The 15866-nt window shown below is 34.0% G+C and overlaps 3 protein-coding genes across 3 annotated transcripts in view; all 3 read right to left on the bottom strand.

The window, feature by feature from the left end:
* Window positions 1-15843, bottom strand: part of mocs2 (molybdenum cofactor synthesis 2) — a 20997-nt gene extending 5154 nt beyond the window's left edge. The window contains 5 exon segments of the mRNA NM_001444306.1: window positions 496-619; window positions 3332-3485; window positions 5138-5254; window positions 7317-7456; window positions 15794-15843. Coding sequence (NP_001431235.1) covers window positions 496-619; window positions 3332-3485; window positions 5138-5252 — 393 coding nt within the window. The 5' untranslated portion in view covers window positions 5253-5254; window positions 7317-7456; window positions 15794-15843.
* tctn1 (tectonic family member 1) overlaps window positions 1-15866 on the bottom strand; it is an 845382-nt gene that overhangs the window by 562058 nt on the left and 267458 nt on the right. The window lies entirely within an intron of this gene.
* Window positions 7317-15843, bottom strand: LOC147841966 (molybdenum cofactor synthesis 2). Its single transcript, XM_087270199.1, has 3 exons — window positions 15794-15843; window positions 15489-15610; window positions 7317-7456 (listed from the first exon to the last, which is right to left on the bottom strand). The coding sequence occupies exons 1-3, from the start codon at window positions 15803-15805 to the stop codon at window positions 7330-7332; spliced, it is 261 nt and encodes an 86-aa protein (XP_087126325.1). The 5' UTR covers window positions 15806-15843; the 3' UTR covers window positions 7317-7329.

Below are 15866 nucleotides of genomic sequence, written 5' to 3' on the forward strand. Positions count from 1 at the left end.
GCAGCGTGTTTATGTAAATTGTTTGTGTTGTGGGAAAATGCAGCGTGTTTATGTAAATTGTTTGCGTTGTGGGAAAATGCAGCGTGTTTATGTAAATTGTTTGTGTTGTGGGAAAATGCAGCGTGTTTATGTAAATTGTTTGCGTTGTGGGAAAATGCAGCGTGTTTATGTAAATTGTTTGCGTTGTGGGAAAATGCAGCGTGTTTATGTAAATTGTTTGTGTTGTGGGAAAATGCAGCCTGTTTTCATAAATTGTTTGCATTGTGAAGATTTTTTTTATTGCATGTGTTTTCTTAAGTAATTATGTGTTAATTCTATGGTCGCAACAAGCTTCTTTACAAAGAGACATCACGACCTACTGGTCTGGCATGCAGAATCCAGATATTTTAGTCATTTTCGTGGATCTGTATTAAGAGGGATTGTTCAACAATATTCTCAAGAACATTTTTTCCATTTTTACTACAGTTTTTGCACACTGTTAGAGTATGTTCAAACCTTTTTCCAGATTGGCACAGTAGCTTTGAGCGTGTCGATGCAATATTTGAGCGCTTCCAGGGAATCACTTCTGTGCGGTGATGAGATGCCAATAATAACACTCGCTTCGGTTACAGGAACCAGACTGTGAAAGAGCACAACATGTACTTTACAATAGGGATGAAAATGACCACAAATATTCAATCATTTACCCATAAATAAACTATCTTTTAAACTTTAACCATAATAATGCAAGACGTCATTGTCACTGGCATCACAGGATTTGCATGACAGTCGAAACACAAAAGAAATCTTAAAAGGAATCAGTGAACGATTATTAAACCATTGAACTATTAAATGGAATGACTAATGGTCAGATGCACACACTGGCAACCTATTTGTCCATAGTTTGTTACTGTAAGTCTGTTGTTTTCTTCTTAAATGTGTGTAGTATGCAAAAAAGATGATGTTTAGTCATGATGTTAAAGGGTTATGTCATTTAGTTATGATGAGCCCTCTTCATCTGCCTTTATGCACCCCACATGAATCATATTTCAATATTTGCATGTGTTCATGTTCTAAATGTACTGAGTGGGCAATGCAGTGGCGCAGTAGGTAGTGCTGTCGCCTCACAGCACTAAGGTCGCTGGTTCGAGCCTCGACTCAGTTGGCGTTTCTGTGTGGAGTTTGCATGTTCTCCCTGCGTCCGCGTGGGTTTCCCCCATGTGCTCCGGTTTCCCCCACAGCCCAAAGATATGTGGTACAGGTGAATTGAGTAGGCTAAATTGTCCGTAGTGTATGAATGTGTGTGCGAATGAGAGTGTGTGGATGGTTCCCAGAGATGGGTTGCGGCTGAAAGGGCATCCGCTGCGTAAAAACATGCTGGAAAAGTTGGTGGTTTATTCCGCTGTGGTGACCCTGGATTAATAAAGAGACTAAGCCAACGAGAAAACGAATGAATGTACTAACAGATTTACAGTAGATGATATAATAATCCATTTAAGGCAATTGAAGTTAAGATAATGCTGTTCACAGTGGACACAGCACATTTTAACACACTAAAACACAACACAATGAACAATACTTGATTCTGATTGGTCAACCACGACATTCCATGGCATATTACTCCCCGATAACAACCGATTACACTAATAACAAAGGCTCATTTGAGGACTTTGAGTGATATTTACCAATGAAATATCCACATGTACAAACATACATAAATTGTTGACACCATTTTGCAAGTAATAATAGTGAAGTTAGTGTATGCTGCATCCAGCAGTTTTTCTTTTTGGATGCTTTGTTTCAGTGAAGAGCTACAGTACAGTAGTAGATTTATACAGCTCCGATCAATGTTCAAAAATCTGCTTTTCATATAATTACAAACAAGCAACCCCAGCCCAAGTGTGGTTTATTTATAAACTGATTTCACAGTACCACAGCTGGTACTGCATCAGCTCAGTTTATTGCACCAATCAAAGTGCGGAGTTTGCATGTTCTCCCCGTGTTTGCGTTGGTTTCCCCCCGGGTTTTCTGGTTTCCTCCCACTGCCCAAAAACATACACCACAAGCAAACTGACTACTTCAAAATAGTATCCTAAGGCAACTCTTAGTCAAATTTATCTCAGCAGTTCACAAGCAGGCGAGTTCTTGAGATCTACCCGAGCTCAAACTCTTCTCTCGCCCTTCAAACGGGAGGGAGCCCCAGCCTCAAGGATATTCTGAGCTCAGGGCTCTCTCCCAGGACAGCATGCCAAATACACTTTATTTGCAATCATCAGCTGAGTGTCAACTCTTGAAATTAAAAAAGTAGCACAAAGTAGCACATTAAGGGGCAATTCCCATATCATGTCTAAAAGTGCAAGGAAAGCATTAACGCCCATAGCTGTGCATTTATACTTCTGCGCGCTGTCTCTGTTGGTCTGCATTAACACTTCCGAAACGCTAGTTGGCAGTGAGGTGTAAATGTTCCTCTGTGTCGAATTCCTTCGCTGCTGTTTTGCTTTTCCTGAACACTTCCTGGATGTACAAGTGGTTCAAACTCGCTCATTTGGAGGCAGGAACCAGCGAACGTGCAAGAACTTTAACTATAAGGTAAACACAAAACTTTCCATCCGGAGCTCCTTCACGGGACTCCACACTTGTAAACAATCGTTACATTGGGCTAGCGCCGCTCGCACAGCTCTCGGTCAAGCCGACCAATCACAGAGCTTGCGCTACGCGTCGTTGTGACGTATAGTTACATTTTTTGAGAGGTGCACGTCAGCGATGCCAACAGCCACGGCGAAGGGCTATGCGTCAGCGCCGTGGCATACACCGGCATTTGACGCAGAAGTATAAATCAGCCTTTACTCTACCATTTTTCAACACACTTACGCTCCTGGGGGCGTCCTTTATTGCTAGGCAACCATCAACAGTTTTCACTGAAGATGACAAACCATTGCTGCAGATCTGATACAAGTTTTATTTATGGAGAAAATTTAAAAGCACGGCAGTGTTTAGGTGATGCGTGTTTGTCTGATCTAATTAGTCTACTGTCAATAATGAAATGTGTGTATTCCATACAAAGTATTGAAGCTTATTTGTTGGTTCTTGTCACATGACTTGCGGTGCACTTGTGGCATTCTGAAAACTTGGGGATGTGTTCAACTAGGTGCGCTTGGAAAATGCAAGCATGTCAATTATATTTTGAAAGAACTAAAGCAAGATTGCAATATGTTAGATTTAAAAGTAAGCCCCAAAGACTGCTTAAGCGTGTCGGGGTTAATTCTGTTAGAACAACAGACGAGATGTACATTATCCCTTATTTAACTGTTCGTTGACATCTCTACCTCAGACATCATGCATGGCTCCTCACCCGAGTCGGTGTTGTATGTTAATGTGTCTCACACTGGGCCACTTTGTCCTGATGTGACTGCAGATCTTCTTCAGTTCAGACTCTGCCATTGGAGCGTAGGCCTCGTATTCAAGCCGGACCACTTTCTTACCCTCGAAATTATCTCTGGTAGTCCCTGCATGAGAACAGTATGTACAGCATATAAATTAATATGCACCTGGAAAAAAATAATAATAATCGACTCGACACTATGTGTTCCATCTATGTTAAGCTGCTTTATTACAATTTACATTGCAAAAAATGAATTGAGTTAAATGAAAATGTAAGAAATAAACCAGTTACACTGCAAAATTTGAGTTGATGTCTTACGCCTGTTTCACACCGCAAGCGTCAGCGGCGCGTGAGCAGAGCGTGCGCAGCGCGTATGTCGAGCAGTAGCAGCACGCAGGCGTTTGCCTTTCACACCAGCTGCGTCTGCAGCGCGCAGCTCTTCGACAGCTGCTGCAGAGATCAGCCTATCTCTGTCTATTCTATCTAGTTACCCATGTCTCTCTATATACAAATACACTTTTTAAACTTTTCATTTGCACCAAGGCCCCTCCTATGCTGTTTCTTTAACCTGCAATTGTTTATTTTACAAATATTATAGATCAAATAGTACTGTATGCTTCTCAAGCTATATGAGAAGTGTCTACAGTCAGAGGACAATCGCCTGTGATATCATGTCATTTGTTTTTTGATTGTCAGGTTGCTGTAGACCTAGTTATAATAATATTTATACAATATAGTTATAATGATATTTATACATGATCAAACTAGTGTTAATTTCTCCGCTTCAGTGATGTCCAGCAGAATAACAGCTCATAAATTCATGCTCGTGCAGAGGATGAGACGGACAAAAGTAACCAATGCATGCCATTCTTTTACTTATTTTCGTGTTGTCAGATTCACAGTGCAAACAGCTCCCGGTAGGAATAACTCGAGTGATCATAAAACAAAGCCGATTAAAACTTTCTTCCTCTGCTCAGCTGCACAGAACACAGCGAGCTCACATAATCCAGCATGCGTGTCGAACTACACTACCCACAATACACTTCGCTATGGACTACAAATCCCGTAAATATTCTATTTCCCCTCTCCTACAACACTAGTGTGCAACTTAAGCAAAACTGATACTAAAATTGTTTTACATTTGGTTTTGTAGTTCGGGGCTAAATAAATGTTTGTTGCCATTTTTAATCGTTTTAAGTTCATTTGAATGACTATATATAAACCATTTGACATTATTAACGCATTTATTGGGTAAAATTGCTACTTTTTACTGTCATTCAATGTGTTTTGGTCATTATCAATGCACTGTCACTTTAATTGAGCATGAGCAGCGGGTCAAAAATAGACCCAGCGCCGAAACTATCGTTGCACTGCTGCTTCACGCTCTGCTCACGCCTCGCTCTGACACGCTGCTGCTGCGTGCGGTATGAAAGCTCTAATCTGATAACATAGACGCCGAAAACACACGCGCTGCTCACGCTCTGCTCACGCGCCGCTGACGCTTGCGGTGTGAAACAGGCATTACATTTTAAGTTGAGTGAAATCAATTTACATTACATTAGCTCACTTAAAGCATTATATTAAAGTACAGTAAGCTGATACATACAGTAATTTACTCATTTAATTAAAGTGAGGATAATTTAAGTTAAAATAACAAAAACATATGTTGTCAAGATTTACCTTGATGTTTAAAATCTGTTTAATTTAATACAAGTTAAAAATGACTTGTAATTTAACTGAACTGTGTATGTACAGTGCAATGTAGGACAGACTGACCAATGAACAGAGAAACAGCACCACAGGAAGGACATGTAACCGATTCAGACACTCTGTCAGCAGAAAGTTTGTCAGTGGTGAGAGTTATTAGATCTCGACCCCCATCGGCAGCCATACCTGTACAAAAAAAGCAAATATTCATTCATTCATTTTCTTGTCGAAGTTTTTCAGTTTTTACGCAGCTGATGCCCTTCCAGCCGCAACCCATCTCTGGGAAACATCCACACACACACTCATACACTATGGACAATTTAGCCTACCCAATTCACCTGTACCGCATGTCTTTGGACTGTGGCGGAAACCGGAGCACCCGGAGGAAACCCACGCAAAGGCAGGGAGAACATGCAAACTCCACACAGAAACGCCAACTGAGCCGAGGTTCGAACCAGTGACCTTATTGCTGTGAGGCGACAGCACTATCTACTGCGCCACTGAACAAAAAGCACACTGCCCCAACAAAAAGCAAATATATATTATAATATAATATAATATAATATAATATAATATAATATAATATAATATAATATAATATAATATAATGCATTTTGCCACTATCTTTCCAGCTAGTGTGAGTATAAGATGCTATAGATCGTAAACTGATAAGCAATGATATTCTGTTGTGTACAAGAGATATCGCCGAATGCACCAAATTGAAACAAAACAGTGCTATTTATTTGAACTGTGCATCACACAAACTGTTTATCGGCATGATTCAACAGCAAAGACAGCACTCTGAGAATTAGAGTGAATGCAAACCCCAAATTAAACTAGTTTAAAGCCAAATGAAACAGTGCAGCAAATCTCCACAACAATAAGGTAAAGAAGATCTGAAATATTATGCAACGATGATCAAAAGCTTTTATTTCCTCCCACAACTCATCAGATTATTCTATAGTTTTGCTGTAGCAACACTAACAGGAACAAATTGGCAGAAATGTGGAATATTTAAATTGTTATTCATTTATTAAATGTGCAATGTAATAATAACAATATTTTTGATAAGTCTTATATACTGCATTTGTGTTCTTTAGAGATTTCTTTTAAAGGGGGGTGTCAGCAGTGAGGTTGTTGGATGATGATCTACTGTATAAATGTACAACAGATGAGGCTGTTTTTTTACAGATGCTACTGTTTTGTTAATGAAAATAAATTTGAATCTTTATCTTAACTCCAGTTACTCTGAACTCAAGCTACTCTCAAATATGCATTTCTAATAGACATAACTTGCATTATTAGATTAGATAAAAACTATTTTTCAGTATGCAAAGAACAAAACAGAGCCAATAAAATGTTAAATTTTTAATGTCCAATTATTAATATTACATGCATAGAGCTAAGATATAAATTTAGAATCATTTGCTCTCCTGACTTATTAGCCCCCTGTATATTTATTTCCCAAATTTCTGTTTAACGGAAAGAAGACACATTTCTAAACATATAAATAGTTCTAATAACTGATTTTGTTTATCTTTGCCGTGATGACAGCACATAATATTTTACTAGATATATATTTTTTTAAGATCCTAGTATTCAGCTTAAAGAGACATTTAAAGGCTTAGCAAGGTTAATTAGGCGAGTTAGGGTAATTATGCAAATTATAGAATAACAGTGCTTTTGTTCTGTAGAAAATCTTAAAAATATTGCTTCAGGGGTTAATAATATTGACGTTAAAATAGTTTTTTTTTATGTAAAACTGCTTTTATTGTGGTTGAAATACAAAAAAATAAGAATTTCTCCATAAGAAAAAAATACTATAGGAAATACTGTGAAAAATTCCTTGCTCTGTTAAACATCATTTGGAAAATAATAAAAAAAAGAAATCAAAGATATTCACAGAAGGGCTAATCACTGTGACTTCAACTGTATATATCAAGCATTAAATGTTGTGTTAAAGATGTAAATTTTTACTACTTAAAATCATTAGCAATTTATAATAATTTTTAAAAAGCCACCAAATATTCAAACAAATCAACAAACTTGTAGCCATAAATAATGTTCATGTTTTAAAAAATTGTGTACCACTTGTTTCTGTATTTATTATTTATAAAAAACCTCCTAGGGGTAAAAGCTGTAGATTAACTTTTAATATAAAATTAAATCAGGTGCTGGTGACACCATCAACAGCCTACACTACTATGTAGCAAAGTAAAATCAAACAGGTGTGAGATTTGCTGGCCACCTCTGGAGTTAGTTTATCCTCCACTGAGTGGCGGGATGATGGCCAGCTCGTCTCCGTCCCTGAGGCTTAGCGGCTGCTCACAAAGAGACACAAACTCCTGACGCACAGCCAGAACCACCTTACCCCGCAGCACAGAGAGCCTGAAAACGACACACCACATTTCAGTAATAAATGGTAAGCATGGTATGTAATGGAGAGATGTATAAACATAAAATTAAATTTTACAAACAAAATCGGTAAGAAAAAGAAAAGGTCTTAATTTGTATTTTTTTTTATTTGATTCAGATCAAATACAGATACTTGATCTAATTTATGAATTAAAAAAAATATCCAGATTTATTACATAAAAAACAACAATTAATAGAATTATTATTCATAAAGGAATTGATAGAATTTTTCAGCAAATTATATTTATGCGTTGCTCACTATTATTCAAATTTACACACAAATCCCATATTTATTAATACTATATAAACAAATAATATATAAAACATATTTATAATTTATACATTAACTAATACATATAATACAACTAATGGACAAATAAAACACTATTTAAATACGATTGGATGGATGGATGGATGGATGGATGGATGGATGGATGGATGGATGGATGGATGGATGGATGGATGGATAGAACAATGTGTAAAAACAACCATTTTAAATGTTCATAATTATTTGTCTTTTGGCTTAATAAAATCATTATTTCTGATTCATAGTTTTCAAAGAAAATACAATAAACAATAAAAAAATATATGTATATGCAAATATGTTTGTTCTCAAGTAACAACAAAGATTAATTATTATAATAAAAAAATACATTTATAAAGCTCTCAATTATTTATCGGTAAACATGCACGGAATAATAAATAAATATGCAATTTATGCAATAATAAGTGTGCATTAAATAGCAAACATTTTATTGTATTTTACAATACAATCATATGAACCATAAGATGGCATCAAGTACTATAATAAACAAGGAAAATTATATATAAATAAATTAAATAATAATAAAGAAACAATGTACAGAGGCAAACTATCAAATTAAATAATATTTACAAAATCCTTATGAAATTTCACAGATTTTACACTTTTTTTGCTGTAAACATTTTGTAAAGTAGTAATTAAACAAGTCACAAAGAAAATTCTGCACATTCGGTAATGATGAAGAAAATGAACATTTGTGAATATAATATTTCCCAATAAAATAAATAAATTGCCTTTAAATTCTTAGTTATGTTTGGTTTGTCATGAGAAAAGTAATAATAACGATCATTATTTTCAGTTAACTAGACTCATGCGTGACGCCTAAATGAAACCGCAGTCAAGTGAGCCGCCACATAAGAACAACCGGTCAAGCTAGCCACCTCCAGTATTTTAATGCACTTCTGTTTGAGGAATTACGGTACAGAAGCTAGAGCAGTCAAAAACATTACAAAGACATATATTTCAGCGGTTATTGGCCAAATGTGTCTAGTAAAAAGAAAACATGCATTCATTAAATCATAAATGTACCTTTTAAAATAAATATGAAAATATAGAACATTGAAATACATTTATTGCAGAGTTTTTTGAAGTTTTGCAAAAGTCTGCCATAATAATTTAACACTGATTGAATTCATGCTTTTTTCACTGATATTAATAATTTCTTTAGACTTGACATTACATTTATGTCAATTTACAAGGCAAAAACAAAATGAAGTCTGCAAAAAACACCTGTTTTTTACTGCTATTGCTGAGAATTCTGCCATAGTTGACATGAAATATTCAATTAATTCTATTTCAGGATGACCTTGAATCAATTTCCATGCCAAAGGTGATTGGCATTTGCAGCTGAATATGGTAGAAAAATAAAGGCAAAGTCTGCAAGAATACATCACTGATCATTTTCTGTTTTTTTATACATGCACTAATAAAATAATAAAATGACAAGACATTTCAATAAATTCTAATTCAGGATGACCTTGATTCTTTCCATGGGAAATTTTATTGGCATTTACAGCTGAATATGGCAGAAAAATAAAGTGTGGAGAAGTACATTACATCACTGATTTTTTTTCTTGCTTTTGAGTTGACATGAAATATTCAATGAACTCTGAATCAGGATGGCCTTGACTCTTTACACACCAACTTTCATATAGAATTACTGCTGAATTTGGCAGAAAAATGGAGACAAAGCAAAAAAATTACATCACATCATCTTCTGCTTTATTTACCTACACTATTGAAATTCTGTTAGAGTTGACAAAAAATGTCTAATCAATTCTAATTCAGTATGCCCCTGACTCTCCCCATGCCAACATTCTTAATGATTTACTGCTGAATTTGGCAGAAAAATAAAGATAAAGTATGGAGAAGTACATTACATCACTGATCATTTCTTGCATTTTCTACTGCTATAATTAAAAATTCTTCAAAGTTGACATGAAATAATTAATAAATTCTCATTTAGAAGGACACTGACTCTTTACATACCAACTTTCACATAGAAATACTGCTGAATTTGGCAAAAAAGATGAGACAAAGTCTGCAAAAAAATTACATCACTGATCATTTCTTGCATTTTCTACTGCTATAATTAAAAATTCTTCAGAGTTGACATGAAATATTCAATAAATTCTCATTTAGGAGGACACTGACTCTTTACATACCAACTTTCACATAGAAATACTGCTGAATTTGGCAGAAAAATAAGGACAAAGTATAGAGTAGTACATTACATCACTGATCATTTCTTGCTTTTTCAAGTCATATAATTAAAAATTCTTCAAAGTTGACATGAAATATTCAATAAATTCTCATTTAGGAGGACACTGACTCTTTACATACCAACTTTCACATAGAAATACTGCTGAATTTGGCAGAAAAATAAGGACAAAGTCTGTAAAAATATTACATCACTGATCATTTCTTGCATTTTCTACTGCTATAATTAAAAATTCTTCAGAGTTGACATGAAATAAATAATAAATTCTCATTTAGGAGGACACTGACTCTTTACATACCAACTTTCATATAGAAATACTGCTGAATTTGGCAGAAAAATAAGGACAAAGTATAGAGTAGTACATTACATCACTGATCATTTCTTGCTTTTTCAAGTCATATAATTAAAAATTCTTCAGAGTTGACATGAAATATTCAATAAATTCTCATTTAGGAGGACACTGACTCTTTACATACCAACTTTCACATAGAAATACTGCTGAATTTGGCAGAAAAATAAGGACAAAGTATAGAGTAGTACATTACATCACTGATCATTTCTTGCTTTTTCAAGTCATATAATTAAAAATTCTTCAGAGTTGACATGAAATATTCAATAAATTCTCATTTAGGAGGACACTGACTCTTTACATACCAACTTTCACATAGAAATACTGCTGAATTTGGCAGAAAAATAAAGATCAAGTATAGAGTAGTACATTACATCACTGATTATTTCTTGCTTTTTCAAGTCATATAATTAAAAATTCTTCAAAGTTTACATGAAATATTCAATAAATTCTCATTTAGGAGGACACTGACTCTTTACATACCAACTTTCATATAGAAATACTGCTGAATTTGGCAGAAAAATGGAGACAAAGTCTGCCAAAAAAATTACATCACTGATCCTTTCTTGCTTTTTCGACTGCTATAACTAAAATTCCTTCAGAGTTGACATGAAATATTCAATAAATTCTCATTTAGGAGGACACTGACTCTTTACATACCAACTTTCCCATAGAAATACTGCTGAATTTGGCAGGAAAATTAGGACAAAGTCTGTAAAAATATTACATCACTGATCATTTCCTGTTTTTTTTAGTGCTGTAATTAAAATTCCTTCACAGTTGACAAGAAATAATCAATAAATTCTCATTTAGGAGGACACTGACTCTTTACATACCAACTTTCATATAGAAATACTGCTGAATTTGGCAGAAAAATGGAGACAAAGTCTACCAAAAAAATTACATCACTGATCATTTCTTGCTTTTTCTACTGCTATAACTAAAATTCCTTCAGAGTTGACATGAAATAATTAATAAATTCTAAATGAGGATGACATTGACTCTTTCCATGGCATTTTTTTATTTAGATTTAAATTTATAGCATTTACAGCTGATTTTTTTTTAGAAAAATAAAGTGTGCAAGAGAACATTGTGCAGAAGGAAAAAAGATTTATCCAAAACCAATGTTAACCAACTTAAAACGCAGGTTCAGTCATTAGGCCAAAATCATTTACTATGATTTACAAGTTGAAAAAGTTTTCTGAAGCTTGTGAAAATTTGTCTTCAGAATGTTTTTAATTTAAACAGTAGGCTATAGCCTACGTTGCTTTTTTTAGGCCTATATGCACAATTTCCAAAGTGTTTTGAGTATAATGTTAAAAGTAATTTTTAAAAAATAAAAGTAATCACTTTTGTTAAATTTAATTTCTGAAACCAAATGTAATTTTTTAGACAATAAATAAATCATTTGTATCCTGGCTATATAAAAGTAAATGTTATTGTAAGTGGTTTTTATTTTGTTAACAATATACAAAAATATGGAAGATTCTTAATAATATTATAAAAAGAAAGTAAACATCATTCATTCATTCATTCATTTTACGTAGTCCCTGACTAATCGGGTCGCCACAGAAAGGACATATCTTTCAATGTAAATTAAGTAGGCTAAGAAAAAGATGAACAATTGTAAGCAAATAAGCTATTAGTTTGTCCTCAAATGTCCTCATGCAACTCATATTGCAAAAAATGAAATTGAATAAAAAAAATAATTGTAGACTAGGGCGTAAGGTGGCGCAGTGGGTTGCATGATTACTTCACAGCAAGAAGGTCGCTGGTTCAAACCTCAGCTGGGTCAATTGGCATTTCTGTGTGGAGTTTGCGTGTTCTCCCCTTGTCCTTGTGGATTTCTTCAGGATGCTGCAGTTTCTCCCACAAGTCCAAAGACCTGCTATAGGGGAATTGAGTAAGCTAAATTGGCCATAGTGTATGTGTGATTGGATGTGTATGGGTGTTTCCCAGTGATGGGTTGCAGCTGGAAGTTCATCCACTGTGTAAAACGTGATGGATAAGTTGGCGGTACATTCCACTGTGGCGACCCTGTATTAATAAAGTGACTAAGCTGAAAAGAAAATAATTGAATAAAGAATATGAAATTAGGTGTGTTGTAATGTATTTTAAGATACTTTATATAAAATGTTCACCATAAAACCGTCTGAAACTTAAAATAGACAGAATCTTATTTTTAAGAGTATTTATCAAAAACATCATGTTAACGCCAAAGCATAAAAAGCCATAAGAAAAAAATCTGTTATAATCAGTGATGCATGTTGGCAGTCAAGGTCATTTTGAAGAATAAATTGTTGAACAGTTCTTGCCAACTGAGAGAATTTCAATAAATAGCAGTAGACAAGCAGGAAACGGTCAGAAATGCATTATTGCAGATTTTTATGTTTAATTTTCTGCCAAATTCAGTTGTATAGCCTAGAGTTAATATGTAAAGAGTCAGTTTCATACTAAATGAGAATTTATTTATTATTTTCTGTCGACTGTAATAGCAGTAGAAAAGCAAGAAATGATCAGTGATATAATGTACTTTTGCATATTTTATCTTTATTTTTCTGCCAAATTCAGCAGTATTTCTTTATTGAATTTTTATTCTTTATTCTTTATTGAATTTATTGAATATTTCATGTCAACTCCGAAGGAATTTTAGTTATAGCAGTAGAAAAAGCAAGAAAGGATCAGTGATGTAATTTTTTTGGCAGAATTTGTCTCCATTTTTCTGCCAAATTTAGCAGTATTTCTATATGAAAGTTGGTATGTAAAGAGTCAGTGTCCTCCTAAATGAGAATTTATTGACTATTTCATGTCAACTTTGAAGAATTTTTGATTATATGACTTGAAAAAGCAAGAAATGAACAGTGATGTAATGTACTACTCTATACTTTGTTCTTATTTTTCTGCCAAATTCAGCAGTATTTCTATATGAAAGTTGGTATGTAAAGAGTCAGTGTCCTCCTAAATGAGAATTTATTGAATATTTCATGTCAACTCTGAAGGAATTTTAGTTATAGCCGTAGAAAAAGCAAGAAAGGATCAGTGATGTAATTTTTTTGGCAGAATTTGTCTCCATTTTTCTGCCAAATTCAGCAGTATTTCTATATGAAAGTTGGTATGTAAAGAGTCAGTGTCCTCCTAAATGAGAATTTATTATTTATTTCATGTCAACTCTGAAGAATTTTTAATTATAGCAGTAGAAAATGCAAGAAATGATCAGTGATGTAATTTTTTTGCAGACTTTGTCTCATCTTTTCTGCCAAATTCAGCAGTATTTCTATGTGAAAGTTGGTATGTAAAGAGTCAGTGTCCTCCTAAATGAGAATTTATTAATTATTTCATGTCAACTCTGAAGAATTTTTAATTATAGCAGTAGAAAATGCAAGAAATGATCAGTGATGTAATTTTTTTGCAGACTTTGTCTCATCTTTTTTGCCAAATTCAGCAGTATTTCTATGTGAAAGTTGGTATGTAAAGAGTCAGTGTCCTTCTAAATGAGAATTTATTAATTATTTTATGTCAACTCTGAAGAATTTTTAATTATATGACTTGAAAAAGCAAGAAATGATCAGTGATGTAATGTACTACTCTATACTTGATCTTTATTTTTCTGCCAAATTCAGCAGTATTTCTATGTGAAAGTTGGTATGTAAAGAGTCAGTGTCCTCCTAAATGAGAATTTATTAATTATTTCATGTCAACTCTGAAGAATTTTTAATTATAGCAGTAGAAAATGCAAGAAATGATCAGTGATGTAATATTTTTACAGACTTTGTCCTTATTTTTCTGCCAAATTCAGCAGTATTTCTATGTGAAAGTTGGTATGTAAAGAGTCAGTGTCCTCCTAAATGAGAATTTATTGAATATTTCATGTCAACTTTGAAGAATTTTTAATTATAGCAGTAGAAAATGCAAGAAATGATCAGTGATGTAATGTACTTCTCCATACTTTATCTTTATTTTTCTGCCAAATTCAGCAGTAAATCATTAAGAATGTTGGCATGGGGAGAGTCAGGGGCATACTGAATTAGAATTGATTAGACATTTTTTGTCAACTCTAACAGAATTTCAATAGTGTAGGTAAATAAAGCAGAAGATGATGTGATGTAATTTTTTTGCTTTGTCTCCATTTTTCTGCCAAATTCAGCAGTAATTCTATATGAAAGTTGGTGTGTAAAGAGTCAAGGCCATCCTGATTCAGAGTTCATTGAATATTTCATGTCAACTCAAAAGCAAGAAAAAAAATCAGTGATGTAATGTACTTCTCCACACTTTATTTTTCTGCCATATTCAGCTGTAAATGCCAATAAAATTTCCCATGGAAAGAATCAAGGTCATCCTGAATTAGAATTTATTGAAATGTCTTGTCATTTTATTATTTTATTAGTGCATGTATAAAAAACAGAAAATGATCAGTGATGTATTCTTGCAGACTTTGCCTTTATTTTTCTACCATATTCAGCTGCAAATGCCAATCACCTTTGGCATGGAAATTGATTCAAGGTCATCCTGAAATAGAATTAATTGAATATTTTATGTCAACTATGGCAGAATTCTCAGCAATAGCAGTAAAAAACAGGTGTTTTTTGCAGACTTCATTTTGTTTTTGCCTTGTAAATTGACATAAATGTAATGTCAAGTCTAAAGAAATTATTAATATCAGTGAAAAAGCATGAATTCAATCAGTGTTAAATTATTATGGCAGACTTTTGCAAAACTTCAAAAAAAACTCTGCAATAAATGTATTTCAATGTTCTATATTTTCATATTTATTTTAAAAGGTACATTTATGATTTAATGAATGCATGTTTTCTTTTTACTAGACACATTTGGCCAATAACCGCTGAAATATATGTCTTTGTGAGGTTTTTGACTGCTCTAGCTTCTGTACCGTAATTCCTCAAACAGAAGTGCATTAAAATACTGGAGGTGGCTAGCTTGACCGGTTGTTCTTATGTGGCGGCTCACTTGACTGCGGTTAAATGAACTATCAGATCACATGATCCTTTTTATTCATTTAAAGAGAGCTTTCTAGTTTAACAGCGTTAATTTCATCGCAATGTAGCATTAAACATCATCTGAACACAAATATAAATGTAGTTTATTAATAATTCACCTTGGGTGTCTGTTCTCCAAATCCTGCCAGAGCTGCACAGACGATATGTTTGAAGGAACGGTAATAATCTCCGCTTTAAGTCCCGTTAATTCGGCACTTTTGGCAAAGTACAGCACCGACACCTGATTAACGAGCAACGTTAAATAAACATCACAGCACAAATCGACAGTTTGTAAAAGCTCAGGACATTCAACTTCATTGAAATCATTATCGCTAGCGTAAACGTAAATAGTTTCGTATTTTCGCTCAGCACATTATTGATCATAAAATGTAAAGTGTATGAATGATTTGGAAAGCAGTCTTACCTCGGTATTCATGTATGAATGTTGCGTGAACACATGTAAACTTCAGACTCGCGCAGATCTCGGTTTGTCTTCC

Source organism: Danio rerio, chromosome 10 (genome assembly GCF_052040795.2).
Source record: "Danio rerio strain M-AB ecotype USA chromosome 10, GRCz13ab, whole genome shotgun sequence".
Taxonomy (NCBI): domain Eukaryota; kingdom Metazoa; phylum Chordata; class Actinopteri; order Cypriniformes; family Danionidae; genus Danio; species Danio rerio.

What these genes read in the sequence shown, in the direction of transcription:
- LOC147841966 (XM_087270199.1), bottom strand. An exon ending in TTGGAGAACAGACACCCAAG is followed by an intron (nt 7,457 to 15,488) that starts GTGAATTATTAA and finishes TGTCGTTTTCAG; the next exon opens with GCTCTCTGTGCTGCGGGGTA.